General features: G+C 37.9%; 1 protein-coding gene across 5 annotated transcripts in view; it reads right to left on the reverse strand.

Moving 5' to 3' along the window:
* The window catches only part of STXBP5L (syntaxin binding protein 5 like), a 187,319-nt gene that overhangs the window by 70,770 nt on the left and 100,360 nt on the right, over nucleotides 1–16,189 (reverse strand). For all 5 annotated transcript variants that reach the window (XM_021397328.1, XM_021397318.1, XM_021397302.1 and 2 more), the window contains 2 exons: nucleotides 13,184–13,247; nucleotides 6,979–7,062 (listed from right to left, as the gene is read on the reverse strand). In XM_021397328.1, the coding sequence (XP_021253003.1) occupies nucleotides 6,979–7,062; nucleotides 13,184–13,247 (148 nt within the window). The remainder of the gene's footprint in view (nucleotides 1–6,978; nucleotides 7,063–13,183; nucleotides 13,248–16,189) is intronic.

Here is a 16,189-nt window from a genome sequence, read left to right on the forward strand (position 1 = left end):
AAATTAACAAAGCAAAAACACAAAATTATTTTGGAAGACCTAGTGCTTCAGAGAAGAGGCATATCACACTCTTACGTACACAGTGCAAGTATAATGTATTGAATTTTATGTATAGCAAGAAGGAACACTTCAAAAATTAATAGAACATTCTCAGTATTTCATGAATAGTTAGCAGAACTGATGATATCAGGAAGTTATAAAAAAATTAGACATTAAAAATGAATAATGATCATATCCACAATTATATCTAACAAGCTAAAAAGGTAACAGTGCAAGTCCTTTCTTTTCACTGGTACATCCTGAAAACCAACAAAGGCTGTTTTCAGAGGAAACAATGTATTGTTTCATTGATTAACACAGTTTCTCACACACTCCCTCAGAAGCACAAACTCACAGATTTTACTCCTGAAGCTACTTCCCTTCCAGAAACGTTAGCTGTTAAATACCAAAAAAAAATGCTACCTAATTTTATGTAAATAAAAGGGACTTGTTTTTGAATGTACTTTAATAAACTACTTTTTACACAACCCAGGAAATGCTAAAGCCTTGCATGCACTTACAGCTGCATGTGGCTTGTTTTACCTGATTTTTCAAATCACTTGAAAAATCAAGACTGTGCATTTATAAATCAGCATTGGAGTTGTTCTTATCAATTTTCCTTAAGCCAATAAGAAATTTACTTAGCATTGCTGGTCTCTCTTCAAATCTCCCTGCTGGCTTTCCTTTTTTAGTAAGTATTTTGATTGTTATGGCTCAGCATCTGAACAGAATTTCAGAAAAAAAGAACAATGAAAAGGTTGTGTCCTCATCCCAGAATTTTACTCAGCTCCTGAAGCTGGACATAGCCACAGCATAGCCACAAATCAGGCTTTGCATCAAGATGCCCCAGATGTTTTTGGAGGATTGCAACATGCCTTGTATATGAAGACTTTGCTAGCACACTGGTAAGCCAGTCATGCCAATAAGGAAACAGCAAACTGCGCAGAACAACTTGAACTCTAAATAGTTCTCTTCAAGTGACATAATGGGTGTCACTCAAAGTTCTACCTACCAAAGTGAGATTATCACACGCTGCAGCATTAACTCTCTAAATTCCAGCCTCTTGAACACCCAAAAAATACCAAACTGCAACTGAAGCAACAAAAGATAACACAAAGAGATGGCTCATGTACAATCCAATCACGTGGCAATAAGTATGGTAATAAGAACCTTAGATCTGTGGGGAGCACCGCATTTCTATCTCTGTACAAATTAATCCTACCTTGAACTACCTACTAGCACAACAAATTCAACATTTCACTATATGTGAGCAGGGGCTAGTAACTAGCAACTGAAAATTGTACCAAGCTGCTGGTTAAACTGTCTCAGCTGCTAGGTGCCACCTGCTCACATAAGCCTCCTGTTAAGTGGAGAAATGCTCCTGCAGTCACAGAGAGTTGTCATAACACAGCTCAAACTCACCTGATAGACTACTCCAAGAAGGTAAAGAAATACTGAGGATTTGTTTTGGAGGTCACAAATGGGAGTAATGACTAACACTAAATGGTAGCACTGAACAAGTCCCTGATTTTCTCTCTTCTGGAATATGTCTAGCATTCTGATCCACTTCTTTAGCATCCTCCCAAAAATAAACGAGCAGTTATTGCTTTAGAACAAGAGTTCTTCACAGTAGATGACTCATGTGAATGTTCACACAGTGTATACACATAAAACGTATCACTCCAGATTGGGTATGTTTCTCCTGCAGTACCAACAGGGGCTGCATATATACTCCATCTTCTCTTATACTCAGCATGTACTGAAAGTAGGCACACTTAACGCCATTTCAGTTCTCTCCCAAGCACAGAATTCCTCCACTGAGAAGAAATGATGGGTACACTAGGAACAATTTTAACCATAGTCTGAACAAGCACCATACTCATCCTAACACTTAAATCTTAAGAATCCTTTGTGTTAGCAGTACTGCAGGATCATTACATCAGATTTGATGCTTCCATAATGGCACAGTGCTTAATAAAGGTGGGGAGGGAGATGTCATTTGGCAAATGTCTCTGATAACTCTGCAGCTTCATTTTGGAGATGTGTCATAATAAGAGATGATATCTGCACTATAGAAGACTCTGAATATGCTTTGACACAGCCTGTCAAACTTTTGAAGTCTGTATAAGAAGATGGTTGTTTTTGGGAGTATCACCAGCTGTCAGTAATAACTTGCAGATACTGTGAAGCATCTGCCTTGCTTGTGTACTCTCTATTATATTGATCTATGGAAATAAACTTTTGACAGAATTGAGAAAATGGTTTGCAAGGGTCTGAACATCTCATACTCAATAGATGTGATCACCACTGGGAAGATGACAATCATAATTACACCAAGAAACAAACTTGCATCTGACAACTCGAAGAGCAGGCACAAGAGTCTAAGCAGCAGGTTCAAGCTCCACTTTGTTACCAGGTGTCTCACAGGTGAGAACATCTTAGTCTCTTGAGATTTGACATATTTGAGAAGGGCACACAGAAACTCCTTGCATGAGGAGTTGATGAGCTGAGGCAGCTTCTAACTTGTCTCAGCTGTGCTGAAAGGGAGATAAGACTAATTTTATCTCTAGTGAGTAGAACATAAGTAGCAGGGAGCAGCTTTAAAGGGAAGACACAAGTCTTACAAAAACATCTAGAAGAGAAGCTCACAATAATGCAAATTGTACAGCCTTTCCTATCCTTGGTAAGAGCCTCCCTCATTTGAATTAAGCAGATGCTTTATGCATGAAAGGTTTCCAGCTTTCATGACATGAAGTATGGCATGACTAAGATATAGTAGAAAATACAGTTATTAATGTTTCAATTACAGGCTTATGAACAGGGGGCAGTGTCCTCAGGTCCCCAGTTACAGGCTGTCGGGTTGTCTAAGTCAGCTGTGTCCATGACATCAATCTGGACGGCAAGGAAAATGATAGGACATATTTTTGCAAGTACTGGACAGATCCTGCTAATATCATAGTAAGCAACTCACCTCCCAGTCATAAGATTATCCACTCTCTGAGGAGATGTCTGCTACATGTCACATATCCAAGTCTGCAAGACTCACATGATACGAAGCATCATACTGGTGTTAACAATACCATGCAGCCTAGAGAGGATAGGCAAGATTTCACAGTGGTGATGTGCTAGGGGACACTAAGAGCCATTATCTCTTTGTAAATCCTTTTGTTAGCCAACTGTTCAAGTGTGTAAAGAAAGAGAACTTGTTTCATCTGAGCTGAGTGTCCACTACTTCTAAGACCCGAACTGAAAAAAAAAGCACTCAATATAATGAAAAAACCAAGAGACTTTTAAAGAGTGCTTCTCACTCACAATGACATGGAAGCATTTCTTGTGGCTATACAAAACAAAGCATCTTCAAAGTTCTGAGATACGAAATAATTCCTCCCAATAAGAACTGAATGACAGCAGATATGGTACTCATCTTGAACTTTAGAAGAAAAAAAAAAGAGGAATATTTAGATTTGCGGACACATAATCAGTTACCAGCCTACTTTCTACTTCAGTATCAAAAATATCTGCTGTTAAATTCTTGTCCCTGTGCTACATAGCAAGTGATTCCACAGATCTGAATAACATAGAGCCTGCTTCTCAGGAGGTCTGTGGAGACAGAAATCCAACAACATCATTGAGGATTCTGTGAAAAGATGAGTATCAGGATGGAGTCTTGAGGGTGTGTAGTTGAATAATTCCATGCACAAAAAAATGGCAGAAAAAGTTGCTGAGACCAAACACTGGATGCGAACACTATGAAGTGGTGGGTTTTGTGTGTTTCAGGAGTGGTGACAGGAAAGACAAGCCATGTTCTGGACTGTCATGTACAGCTGTCACATCACAAAATAAAAAGTGTCTCTATCAGCTCAGCCATGTGAATTGGAAGGTTACGACCAGAGGACTGCGAACGGAGCAGAATATGGGCTTCAATGCATTGGAAACAATGGTGACAGCACTGGAAACAATGGTGACAACATTGGACTATTGCAAAGTGTGCGTCAAGTGGGTCCAATGAATTCTCACACAAGAACAGAAAGAACGCTGCATTCAAGTTTGTCAGGACCTATTGAACCAATGTGAGGCTGCAGGCGACAGTTTCCTGGATCGCATCATTACTGGTTGTCAAGGTTAGGCCTAGCTCTGTGACGGGGTGCGAAGGGACCCATGGACCCACACCCTAGGAAAGGGGGGAAGGGAAAAAAGGAAGGTGGATGGACCTAGACGAGGAAAACAGCAGCAAAGAGCTAAGGGAAAAAAAATAATTTGCTAAATATAATAGCAGAATATGAGATAATACAATATAATACAATATGATTGGAATTGGAAGCTAATAAATCAAACAAAATGAGAGAGAGAGAGTTTCCAAAACCGAAGTCCTTACTCTAATGCTGTAGATGAGATGGGCAAGAGCAGTCTTGTGACTCAGTCAGGTTTATCACTCCCTCTGACCGGAAAATGGAAACAGAACAATGAAGTCTTCTGGGAGTTGCAGTTCATTCTTCTCTTCTGAGACCAGAAAACTGGGGATATCAACAATCCATGGAACTGCAGCATTAACTCTCTAAATTCCAGTACAATACATGATGTTATGATATGGATTACTGATAACAAGCCACAAAATCATGGCACTGGTGACGAGGCATAGTGTCACCACTATGAGATGGAGTCAAAATGGCACTCCATGGAGTGGTGGTTTGGAAATTCCTCACTGAAGAAAAAGTTCAAGACACAGTCCTCAACAGGTAAAATGATGTGCACTGTCTCTTGGGATAGGAAAGGGGTGATCCTTCTGGATTTCCTGGAACATGGCCAAACCATCAGCTCTGACCTCCTACATCATGACACTGACTAAAATGAAGGCTCAAACTTCCAGAGTCAGTCCAGAGAAGAATACTTTTCTCTTGCAATGCAATAGTGCCAGGCCCCATACGAGTTTGAAGACCGCAGAGCACACTGCCAATCTTAGCTGGACTGTCCTACCATACCCACCATACAATCTGGATTTGGCGTCTTCTGACTTCCATCTGCTTGGGCTGATAGAAGATGGAATGCATGGGCTGCATTTTCCTAGCAATGACACCATCATAGCAGCTGTGAAACAGTGGGACACCTCCACTGGTGCAGATTTTTATGAGTGTGACATGCAGGCTCTCGCTCCTGGCTGGTGAAAATTCACAGCTAATGGTGGTGACTTCACTGAGAAAGAGTGTTTTGTAGCTGAGAATTTGCTCTATCAACTAGTGTTATTGTGCTCCTTGTATCTGTTGTAGTTTCCATGGAAATAATAGGAGACACTGTCACTCTCCTAGAACCAAAAACATAGCATAATACCAGAAATTCTGAAGAAAACAATTGCATCCCAGCTGAAACTAAGACATCTTACTTTTGGAGTGACCTATGTATAATGGAAATAGAAAAAAAAGAGTCTAGATTAACTTCATTCATACTCTGTTCCAAGAGGCACTTTGATATTTAGTGAAGGTACAGAACAATCATACCACTTAATTGGAAATCTCACAGATAACTTGAAATTGCTGTCGGCTGGCCAAAATAACAATCCCCAAAGATTGGTGAGATGTCAGGGAACATGGAGCCTCTGCACCAGTCCACACAGAATGATGATGGTGACCAATCTGTATGATGAAGCTTAGGTTTGCAATCTTTTGTTCTGGTGCCAAATAGAAAGTGGCACATGCTGAACTAGTAATTTGTGACTAATAAAACTTGTATAATTCAGTATCATAACAGAAACCTGTTCTAGGGGTTTCCAAGGGGAATCCTAGCAGATCTAGAATATTATCGATCTGGAGCAAGTCTGGAACAAAGCACAAGTAGCAAGTTCACAGGACTCTTTAAAGATGGTAGAAGAACCTTTCAAATGTATCAGTAGTCAATAGAAAGCCATCAAAAGTTGCACAAAGGGGACCAATGACACAGCAAGTAACTACTGAGGAGGAAAGCACATTACTTATAAAAGGACAAAAGAAAATTCCTGAGAACAGTATCGAGAAGTGTGGAATTGTAAGCAATTTTCAACACTCAACAGATCTGACTTAACAAGCTATGAAAAAGGAAGGAAGCAGGATTATAAAGGCCCTGTTTTATGTTCTCTCTTCCTTAGAACAAGAGAGGACAGTGTGTAAACACCCCCCGCAGGAGAAGACCAGTGAAAAGAAAAAGTTGTCTGGTCTCAAGGAATAGAATGCTGCGTTTTCCCAAGTGTACGCACAGGCAGACTGTCAGTTATACCGGGGCATGTGCTGAGGCTTAAATGCCAGCCTGTTTAAATTCTTAATTACCGTGTCAGTAGAACATTTGCTGTGTGCAGGCTCAGAATTTTAACCCCGAAGGTCAGTTTTAATGCAGTTTTCATGAATGTGTACACACCTACCTAATAAGGCAGTAAGAGAAACAATTAAGATAGGCATATATCTATTTTTGAAACAACTGTTTATTGTTACAAGAACTGTACCTGTGTTTGATGTAAGCAGATTATAAACAGCAGGAGTCAATACTCTGATTGAGAATACAATTCTGAAAACTTTTTATGCAGATTTTGACTACTGGATAATACAAATAGCCCTACAAAGCAATCTGTCTTTCATTCTAGTTGATGTTCTTGTAATACTCAGTAAAAATAATATTGTTCCTTACATAGCTATATCTCAGATCAGCTCATTACTACATTCAGTTCAACTGGGGAATGAAGAAGCGGATAAATGTTAGAATTAAGGGGAAGCGACTGTGTTGTAATACACTCAAAAGAGGCTAATGCATTATAGCCAGAAAACTCAAATTTTCATTTCTATTGCCTGTAAGTTGCTCAAAAGCAGAGCACAAACAGTATTTTGAGAACCTGCAACGTCTTAAGACAAAATTCCATCTGCTTGGTAAGAAATATAACTGCTGAATAACAGCATTTATGTATTAATGGAAATTGCTTACCTCATCATAATAAGCTCTCAAATCAGCTCTTTTAGATCGTAAGTCCCAGAATACTACAGTCCCATTTTCATAGCCTATCAATAGCTGGAGGAGGGAAACAGGCACAATTACAGATTCATATTCAAAATACATGTACAATCATTAAAGAACTTCATGGTTTTAACGCATTTTTTCAAAAAATAATATAAAAATGCCAAACTAATGCACAAGATTGTAGTTAATAATGCACGTAATACCCTGCATTCAAATTATCTTTTACTATAAATTACTTCTAATGACAGACAATTCCAGTCCTGACACAGAAATAAAAATGTGGTTTATATATTATTTTTTATGCATGATTACATATGTGAACTGTCTCCACAATTTTTTGTCTGTTGAGAAAACACAAAATAGCACATTCCTCTCAGTGGCTATCTTATTTACAGAAAATGAATTGCTTACTTTTCTAGAAACTGAAAGCAAATTAACCAATATGCCATCTTTTACTTCTAGAATTAGTACATCATACAATCATGCATACTTGAGAAATACCAATAAAATTAATCAAAATATGATAGAGAAGAAAAACAATGCTTAGGGAAAAAATAAGAATGCACACAATGCTTTCTCCTTGTTTCTACTGAATAACTAAATTTTACATCTGCTGCTGTATTGTGCACTTTTCAGTTGAATATAGTTTGTTTAAAATCTTATGGAATATATGAAGTCCAGCCTACTTAGAAGTCCTGCAAACTGTTTCCCATAGAACTTGTCTTCCTAAGAATCAGTTTTGATCACGAAAAATGAAAATAAGCATACTGGCAGACTTACACATTTTGATTATGGACTATTTATATACATGGGGCAGTGATAACTACAATTGCTCCTTGTCCACAAATACATGGATTACAGAATGCAAGCAAAAATTTACAGTTTTTATATCAAGAATTTGAGCGAAAGAATGATGACGAGACTATCTCTTAGTCTATGAAACCTTACCAAAAATCTTTGCTGTTACTCACTACAGCTTGCGTAAGTCATAAAAATTAAACTGCTGGACTGAAAAACAAAACTCCCTTGCTCCAAGTTAAGTACCATTGATACAATAACACTGCTGCATACAGAGTCCAGGAATACTCTATATTCTACTGGATATAATTCTCCATATTGCCAGAATATTTTTTACATGGAGATGCATTACATGATCTGGGAATGCCTTGCAGTTTATATATATATAATACATGAATAGGAAAAATACCTGACTATTTAGGAGTTTTGTTCCCTAACAAAATGCAAACTGTCTTGGAGAAATTTCAGAATATTTATTATTTTTGCCTTGGACAGGTCCATCTGGGATTCTGTAGCAGAGTAAATGTGAAAAGACATCACTGTTCAGAAATCATACAGCTAATTGGATAGTACTGGTGTCAGGTTGCCATATGGTATTCTGACATAGTGGATTGCCAACAGGAAAATGAAGAAAGTGCCTTACTGAACATACTTGCACTGCCAGCGTAGTGATTCTAAACAGAGACAATTGTGTATCCAGGTCTTGGTGATTCACATAATAGTCACCCTACGTATGCACAGGCCTGCACTGTGATAAGTTGTGCTGCACATATTCCTTGACTACAAGATAAACTTAGCTGGCTAATAGCAAAGGAGAAGCCTGTAGGCAGCTCCCTCTTGGTAAGAGTAATCACAATACGCACATGCCCTTGTCTTCATCTAAATGTAAAGCAGTACCTCATATGAAGATTGCTTGACATCCCTTGCTTGACAGTAGAAAATAATATATTTTTTTTGTGTAAGCAAATCTTTTAAGAGCTCTAAAGATGAAAATGCCAATGAACTTCTTCACAGACAATGTCAGCAGAGCATGCTGTGCCCGTACTGGAGGTCTATCCAATGCTGCACAATTTGGGGTTCCCAGCATCATCCAGCATCAATACATAAGATTACCTATCTTCTTTCTTCCTTTTTGTATTTAATCCAATCAATATCATACAGATTCTGAGTGCTTTTCTTACTGTCTTCACTAGTGCATTACAGTTGGTTACCAAACTAGCTGAGTCTGGTTTGTATCTACCAGTATTCTTTCTCAGCTTTGTACAATTATAAACAGGAAAGGAATAGAAAAGCATTTACTATGTGACCTTGTTTCATAATAACCATTCCTCCTTGGTGAAGCAGGCTTGCTTTTTGATTTTTATCACACTCTTTTGCAAATACATCGTGCTCCACGTAATTACTAAAAGGTAAAATACCACCTATCAGATACAGCTTTCCATCTGATCACTGAAATGTTGATGCACAACAGCACTATAGAACTGCAAGATAGAAAGTACTGAAATTTCAGGGAAGTTGAAAGATGAACAGAACTGCTGCATAGCTGCAATCTCTATCTATCTTATACTCTCAGAGGGTAGCTCTGCTGCTTGACTAATAATAGTGCGGTGTGACAATAAAGTCAGAATTCCAACAAGGTGAATACGATTAGTCTCATTCTCAGTATATTTATGATACTCTGAACTGTAATCTATCTGAACTACAGAAAACCCAAACTTTCTCACTCCTCTTGTTTATTGTATGCACTTGAGAGATATGTAAGACAAGCTCTATGTCTGTACTAGTCAACACTGCAAGAAGTCCATAATCCATAAATACAGCTGTAGGAGAAAACAAACACAAAACCATAAATGTATCGACACATATAAAAGGAGTCTAGGAAGAAACCAAAAAGTTATCTTTTCATCTTATGTTTCTGACAACTTGTTTAATTCCTCATATTTAATAACTAAGAATTTTACAGAGGCTGCATGGAATTTCAAGGATGGCAGAGTCCTGGCGCAATCTTTCTTGTCTAGCGGAGTCACTCCACATTCCGACCACACAAATCCTTATCCCTGAAATGAAACCATTTGGCATGACGCCAGTATTTAAGGGAAATTTCTCCTTTACAATCAACAACTTCCATTCTGGTAACTGCCAGGCAGCTCCCTCTTTGTCCTGGTAGCACAAAACTTCTGTGGGGAGAAAAAAAAAAGCCTGCCAAGCGCACTCTATATTTAGGTGTTATTAGATCTCAGAACACAGACTCAGAGATAGGAAGTTTAGTCCACAAGCTGATGGTTGATATCATTAAACCGTTTCCTATTAAGCTTTATCCAGTTGCTGGGAAACTGCAGATCATTGCAGTTAATGTCTTCTTCTGTGTCAGCAAGAAAAATACTGTTTGCTACAGATCTGCCACTTACAAATGTCTGTATACTTCAGTCTGTTCCTAATATACACTAACTCACTGATATGGCAGACAATTATATTTCATGATCTTAATCACTAGGTCCCCAAACTGTTCTTAAATGGCACACTAAAAGCCCAAATTCTTTTTGTTGTCTGTCTTTCAGCCACCACTTGCTAGATTCGCAACAGAGACTGTCTCCAAAACCTGCCTTGACAGTTTGTTTGGAGGGTAGAAATCTTCTGGAATTAATTACATTCATTCTTTTGGCACAGAACTACTGGACATCAGTCACTGATGTCAACTATTGAACTTTAAGGAATTTTTTTTTGAAAAATGAATATACCACTCGCTCAAAGTTTCCCCTGGCTTTCAAAAAGAGATCTATGATTGTCCTAGCTTCAGTAAGACTTGTCTATGTTTCAGGTCTCTCAATACTCATTTAATCAGTCCCATAGGGGAGTGCTTCCTGTCTACTTTAGGGAAACCTCTCCAGAACAGTAATTAACTTTATGATACCACAGAGAAGTATACACCACTGGACCCTGGCAGAGTGCAGCATCCTTGTACTTGTAGAGTATAACTGTATTTCCAGCAATGATTACAACTGAATTCTTACCCAAAATATTCTTTTAGTTTTTGTATTGAAAGAGACTATGAACTGTTTTCCTCTTCATAACATTTATATGGAAAATGTTGCCCCTTCTCTAAATCTCTTTGAGCATGATTACATTACTTTTGAGATAGAAGGGCAAGAACTATATTCAGTATTCAGCAGGCAAGTCAACCACGCATTTATGCAATAGCCCTGTTTTGTTCTCTATTCTTCTCTAAATAGTGCCTGTTATTTTCTTTTTTGATCACTACTGAGCACTGAGCTGATATTTTCATTGATCTCTCAATCACCATCCTAAGATCTTGATACTAAGCAGCAATGATCACCTGAGATCCATTGTCTTACCCGTAAAGTTAGAAACATTCTTTTCCTCCACACATATCACTTCACATTATTTACACCAAATACTTACAAAAGACATTATTTAAGCTGCCATTTTACTGCTGAGTTTCTCACTCTCCTGAAGTTCAGCAAGCCTGATTACATCATCAGTTTACCCTCTTCTAGGTTGTTTATAACTAGACTGAACAGAAAAATCCCAAACATTGGATTTGTTTGTTTTTTTTCCTCCCATTTTTCCCACTCTAAAGAAAGGTTGTTTTATTCTTTCATTCTTTCAACTCAAATTTGATGAAACAGTTAAAAAAATCAGGTTTTGTTTTTTTTCTTTTTTTTTTTTTTCCTCTTTACTATTAGATCTTTCCACTGGAACTATGTCTTTTGATTCAGGGTTCAACCTTCTTTTTTGTCTCTGTGACCCTTTTACTGGTATCTTCCATTAAATATCAAACTGCTGATTTCACATTCTGTGAATTTGCATGTATTTTGTTAGGACCAATTTGTTCTTTACACCACCCTCAATCTATCAATGATATGAGCAGCAGAGATGATTTCAGCAAGTCTTTCATTTTCTCCCCATACATTTCTGATGTTTGTTTTTAATAGGGATCCATCTGATTTTGCTTTTACCAGAGCCTTGTTCGTATGCCAATACTTCATCAGAGCCCAGATGTTTCAAATGCATTCTCTGACCAATAAGCAAATGTATTTCCAAGCAAATTGTTCTCCAACTTCCTTTACTGAGATCTTTTCATCTCCCCTTCAGTAGAAGTCAAAATATTTTAGCTTTTTGTTGTAATGTGGTGCATGACTTTCCTGTAAGAGGTATATGCTCACAAAGAAATCTTTTCTTTTAGCATTTTTCTCACAATGTGCTTTAAGTGGGTCACTAACAGCTTCTTTGGAATGCAGCAAACAAGACTAGATCAATAAAACTCGATTTTTATCAGGCTTTTCAGTGTCAATAGTTAAGTAGCATTTCTTGATGGCTTCTGGTTTGAGGCTAAGACACTATGCTCCATAGCATTTAATTACTTTAATTGGCTCTATTCTAAATTGCTTCATCTATTGTGATTCTTTCAGAAAAGCTTAGAGATCCAGGCTGTTGGAGGACTAGCCACCAAGTGCACTGTTTGCATATAGTTCATCCTGCAATATGGATAACTCCAAGAAATGACAACTCAAATGAAATTCAGACGTAGTCTCCAGTATTATTCTGGACAACCATATTAATTTCAGCATAATGTACCCTGTATCAGTAACACAAACTCCAAACGCTTCTAGTTCCTAATAATCATCAGAAGTTACACAAGACACACTGTCAAATAGATACATCATTTCTAAGTCAGAGTCCTTTATAAATGCTCACTGAAATACAATTATCAAAAGTGATCAAAAAAGACAAAACAGATAAATGCCCTTTCACATGGGCAGAAGACTAAAAAAATCAGTAGCAGCACATAAACAAAAACATTTCTGGCAATCAAATTTCATGTTCGAAAAGCTACCATAGAACAAAAGCTGCTCAGATTTTGCCTTCTCATGATATGAATCACACGTTGACTACATGTTTTGCTTTCACTTATTGACAGCTCTTTGCTATTCCCAACTCTGCTAAAGAACAGCAGCAAGTTCCAAATGTAGGTTGCTATCATTATTAGTCTTGTGTAAGAAACGACTTATAATCTTATGAAAGCTTACTATATTGCCCTCATCATAGCATGCTTTCTGCAAATACCGAAGTCCCAACAGAGTATCTAGTCAATCCTTAATTAAGCAAAAATCACATTTATTTAATCAGAAACAATTTTGACTGGCTGACAGCTTCAAAAGATGTTGTCTGTATCATAAAAGTTATCCAAAGAGAATTTTTTTTCTTAAAAACTGTAAAACAGTGAAAGAGACCCTACACACACACACATATATATATAAAGAATGAAAGCAGATGATAAAATCAGAGAAATAGTTATTAAGGTCAATGCAGGCTATAAAATGTTGCAGCATGTTATATCATTAGTTGTACTCACTTTCCCCTCATCTCTTGGGCTATCACTTAAATGTACAACTGGCCCAGGGTGGGTCTTTGTGGATCTGCAAGACAAAAATCAATTCAAATCTGTGAAACTTCTCTTTGTATGAAGAGCTAGATGCTTACCTTAATTGCTAGATGTCTTAACATGCATCTCCAACAACTTAAAAGTCATTCTAAAAAGCCCAACAGGGAAGACAGTTATCTGAAAATAATCCATATGCTTTCATGTTCAACTCTACTTCTTTTTGCTCTGTTACAGGTAAAGCTTCTCCTTTATTGATGAATACTTTCTTCTTATTATTTTTAAAATTACTTTTAGATTTTTTCCCCCTCATTTCTAAAGCTTTTTTGCCTTTTCTGTTGTTCACTCCCTCACTTTCTGTCCTCCCTGCTCTCTTGACCAATTTCAGGGTTAATCTGCCAAGGATATGCAGTCTTCACTGGATTCATTTCATTAACTAATATCAAGCCTCACTAAGTTCTGATCTCATTAATGGCAGAGATTCAGTAATCTCAAAAACACTGCTCTATCAGGTAGCTTCTTAGAATTAGAGGGACTTCCGAAACTAAGCATCTTGCCTTTGTTCAATAAAGCCTTATGTCTTCAGACCAGCTATTAGAGTTACATCCACAATGCACACTCAGTATAGCTCCTCAGCCACGAAACCCATCCTGTGAGTCTTTACAAGTTTCTGTAAAGATTACTTGCTGTTCTTGCTATTCCCTCTCTTTTTGTAGTATGTACCATCAACTTATTATTCAAATTAGTACAGGGACTGCTGCTCAAGTCATTGCTGTCCAGCATCTGACAGCAAAAGCAAATAGGAAACTGAAGGAACAGATGAAGATTTTTGAACTGCCATCTTTTCTGTCCAGACCTTTAGGCCATGGCAGTCAAACAGAGAAAGCAGACAAGCACTAAGTTCACAAAGCTTCAAGCTATTTGACAGACAGAACAGGACTTTTCCTCCACTTATGTTCTGGGGTCAGAGCACACATCCCCTGCAGTTCAGCTCAGGATCTAAACCTGCTCTCCCTACTTACATGACTGGTTTGGATTCACCAAAGGCCAACAGGAAAAGAAATATGGCAGAGATTGGCAATGCCCATAAAGCTTATCTGGAAGCCACACGTAAAATGACTTAGCCTATAAATAGAAAAAAAAATCTGCAAAAATATTAAAGAAAAATCAAAACAAGCTTTTCCAGCCAAACTACTTAAAGGAATTCCATAACAGCATTCCTCTTCCTATGGTTCAAATACTGAACTATAGCAAAACACTTTATTCTACCAGGACTGATTCCCAATCAAAATTGAGAGTAGTGTACAAAAATTTCCAGGCATCTTGAACAGTAAAAAACTGCAGAGTAATCCATATCCTCCATCCCAAAGCAGACATCTAAAAGCCAGACAGACTTCCAAGAAATACTATACCCTACTTCTTTACAGGTATTTTAACATTACTGCTAGTTGCATAGACAAAGCTAGTGGCAATCGGGCAGCACATTCACATGGTGAACCTTCCTCATGACGTGATCCCATGCCAGCATCTCCAGCTTTTGCAGATCATGTTTCCTCAGATACCTGTATCATGTTACTTTTCTGCATGAGGTCTAGGTTAGCAAGGCTTCCACAAAAAGCATTTTGCAACATATCCCAGCACAAAAGTGAGATCAGCAGAAAGCAGGGGAAAGCCTGTTTACAGTATATACATTCTGTACAGAGTGCCTTTAATAGAGACAGCAGCAGGTACCCATTTGGCTTAAATCATAGCATGGAACTATATATATATATTTTTTTTTCAGAGATGCAGGTAGCAGGAGAGCTGGCTATTCTTATCCAAGTCAGCTCCCCAAAAGGGACAACCTCAAGCTGAGCAGGTGCATCTGAGTAAGCTGGAAAGAGTGAGAGGCAGCACAAGGAATTTTCCATTTTAGACAGATAAGAGCAACTCCAACGCGCTGTGAATCCACTTTTCTTTCTTTTTTTTGCCTTGCTATGGGCACTGTTCCTCACTGTTCAAAAATGGTCCAGTTAGTCAGACAACAAACACTGTTGATAAGTGCTACAGAAGAGGGAGCAGAGCCAAGCAAACATCAGTCATGACTAAGCTGGCAACAGATAAAATGGTGCAGGCAGGCACGGCATGCTGGTTTTGGCCAGTTATTCCAATCCACTGAACCAACCAGTATGCAGACTGGGTAGCTTGGCAATACAAGTGTCGGTATTTGACGAGGAAAGTTAGCAAAACCGGGGGAAATGGAGGGAGCAAGGGAAAATGTGTACTGTCCTTCTAAGACACAGGCTGATCCCATCTAAGCTGCTCTTTGTATCTACAAGTTGTAAAAGTAAAAAACAACTTAGATACATTTGCACAAGCACTGTTTTCTTTTTGAGATGCATATGCCATTGCTTACAAAGAACAAATCCATTTAGTTTTGGGTAGAAGTGTTACATGAGCTGTAACCACTCTACATTACATCTAACTTTAGGCTAGTTATACTTCTATTGTCACACAAGGTAGTACTTCCTTTGAAAATGATATAAAGCTGTCTTTCACTACCAGTCTTATTTTTATCTAATTCTTCCAAGGAAGTACTCTCAGACTTCCATATTGAGACTTCAGCTAAAAGGAGTAATTTCACTAATACAACATGTTTTCCTACCTACTCATTTCTCTGTCTTGAATCTATTGTACCACAGTAGTCGCAGGATCCTGGAACGTTTGCATCTGAAAGAGTGTAATAAAATTTCTTCCTTCTTTTCGTGAGATTTGGCACTTTCTGTTTTTCAGGAGTATTTCAGGAGTTTTTTTATTAAGTTCCTAGCTATTTTGTCATTTTTGCTGAGTGAGAGCTTCACATACATTATCTGCTAAGTTACTGCCAATCGCAGAAACCTGTGCACTCAATTTAGGAAATTTTATTTTTCTGCATTCTTGTTCCTCTATATTGAATGTAAGTATTACCTTAACATTTATATTACCTGACTCTTCAGCATT

This window comes from Numida meleagris, chromosome 1 (genome assembly GCF_002078875.1).
Source record: "Numida meleagris isolate 19003 breed g44 Domestic line chromosome 1, NumMel1.0, whole genome shotgun sequence".
In the NCBI taxonomy this organism is placed as follows: domain Eukaryota; kingdom Metazoa; phylum Chordata; class Aves; order Galliformes; family Numididae; genus Numida; species Numida meleagris.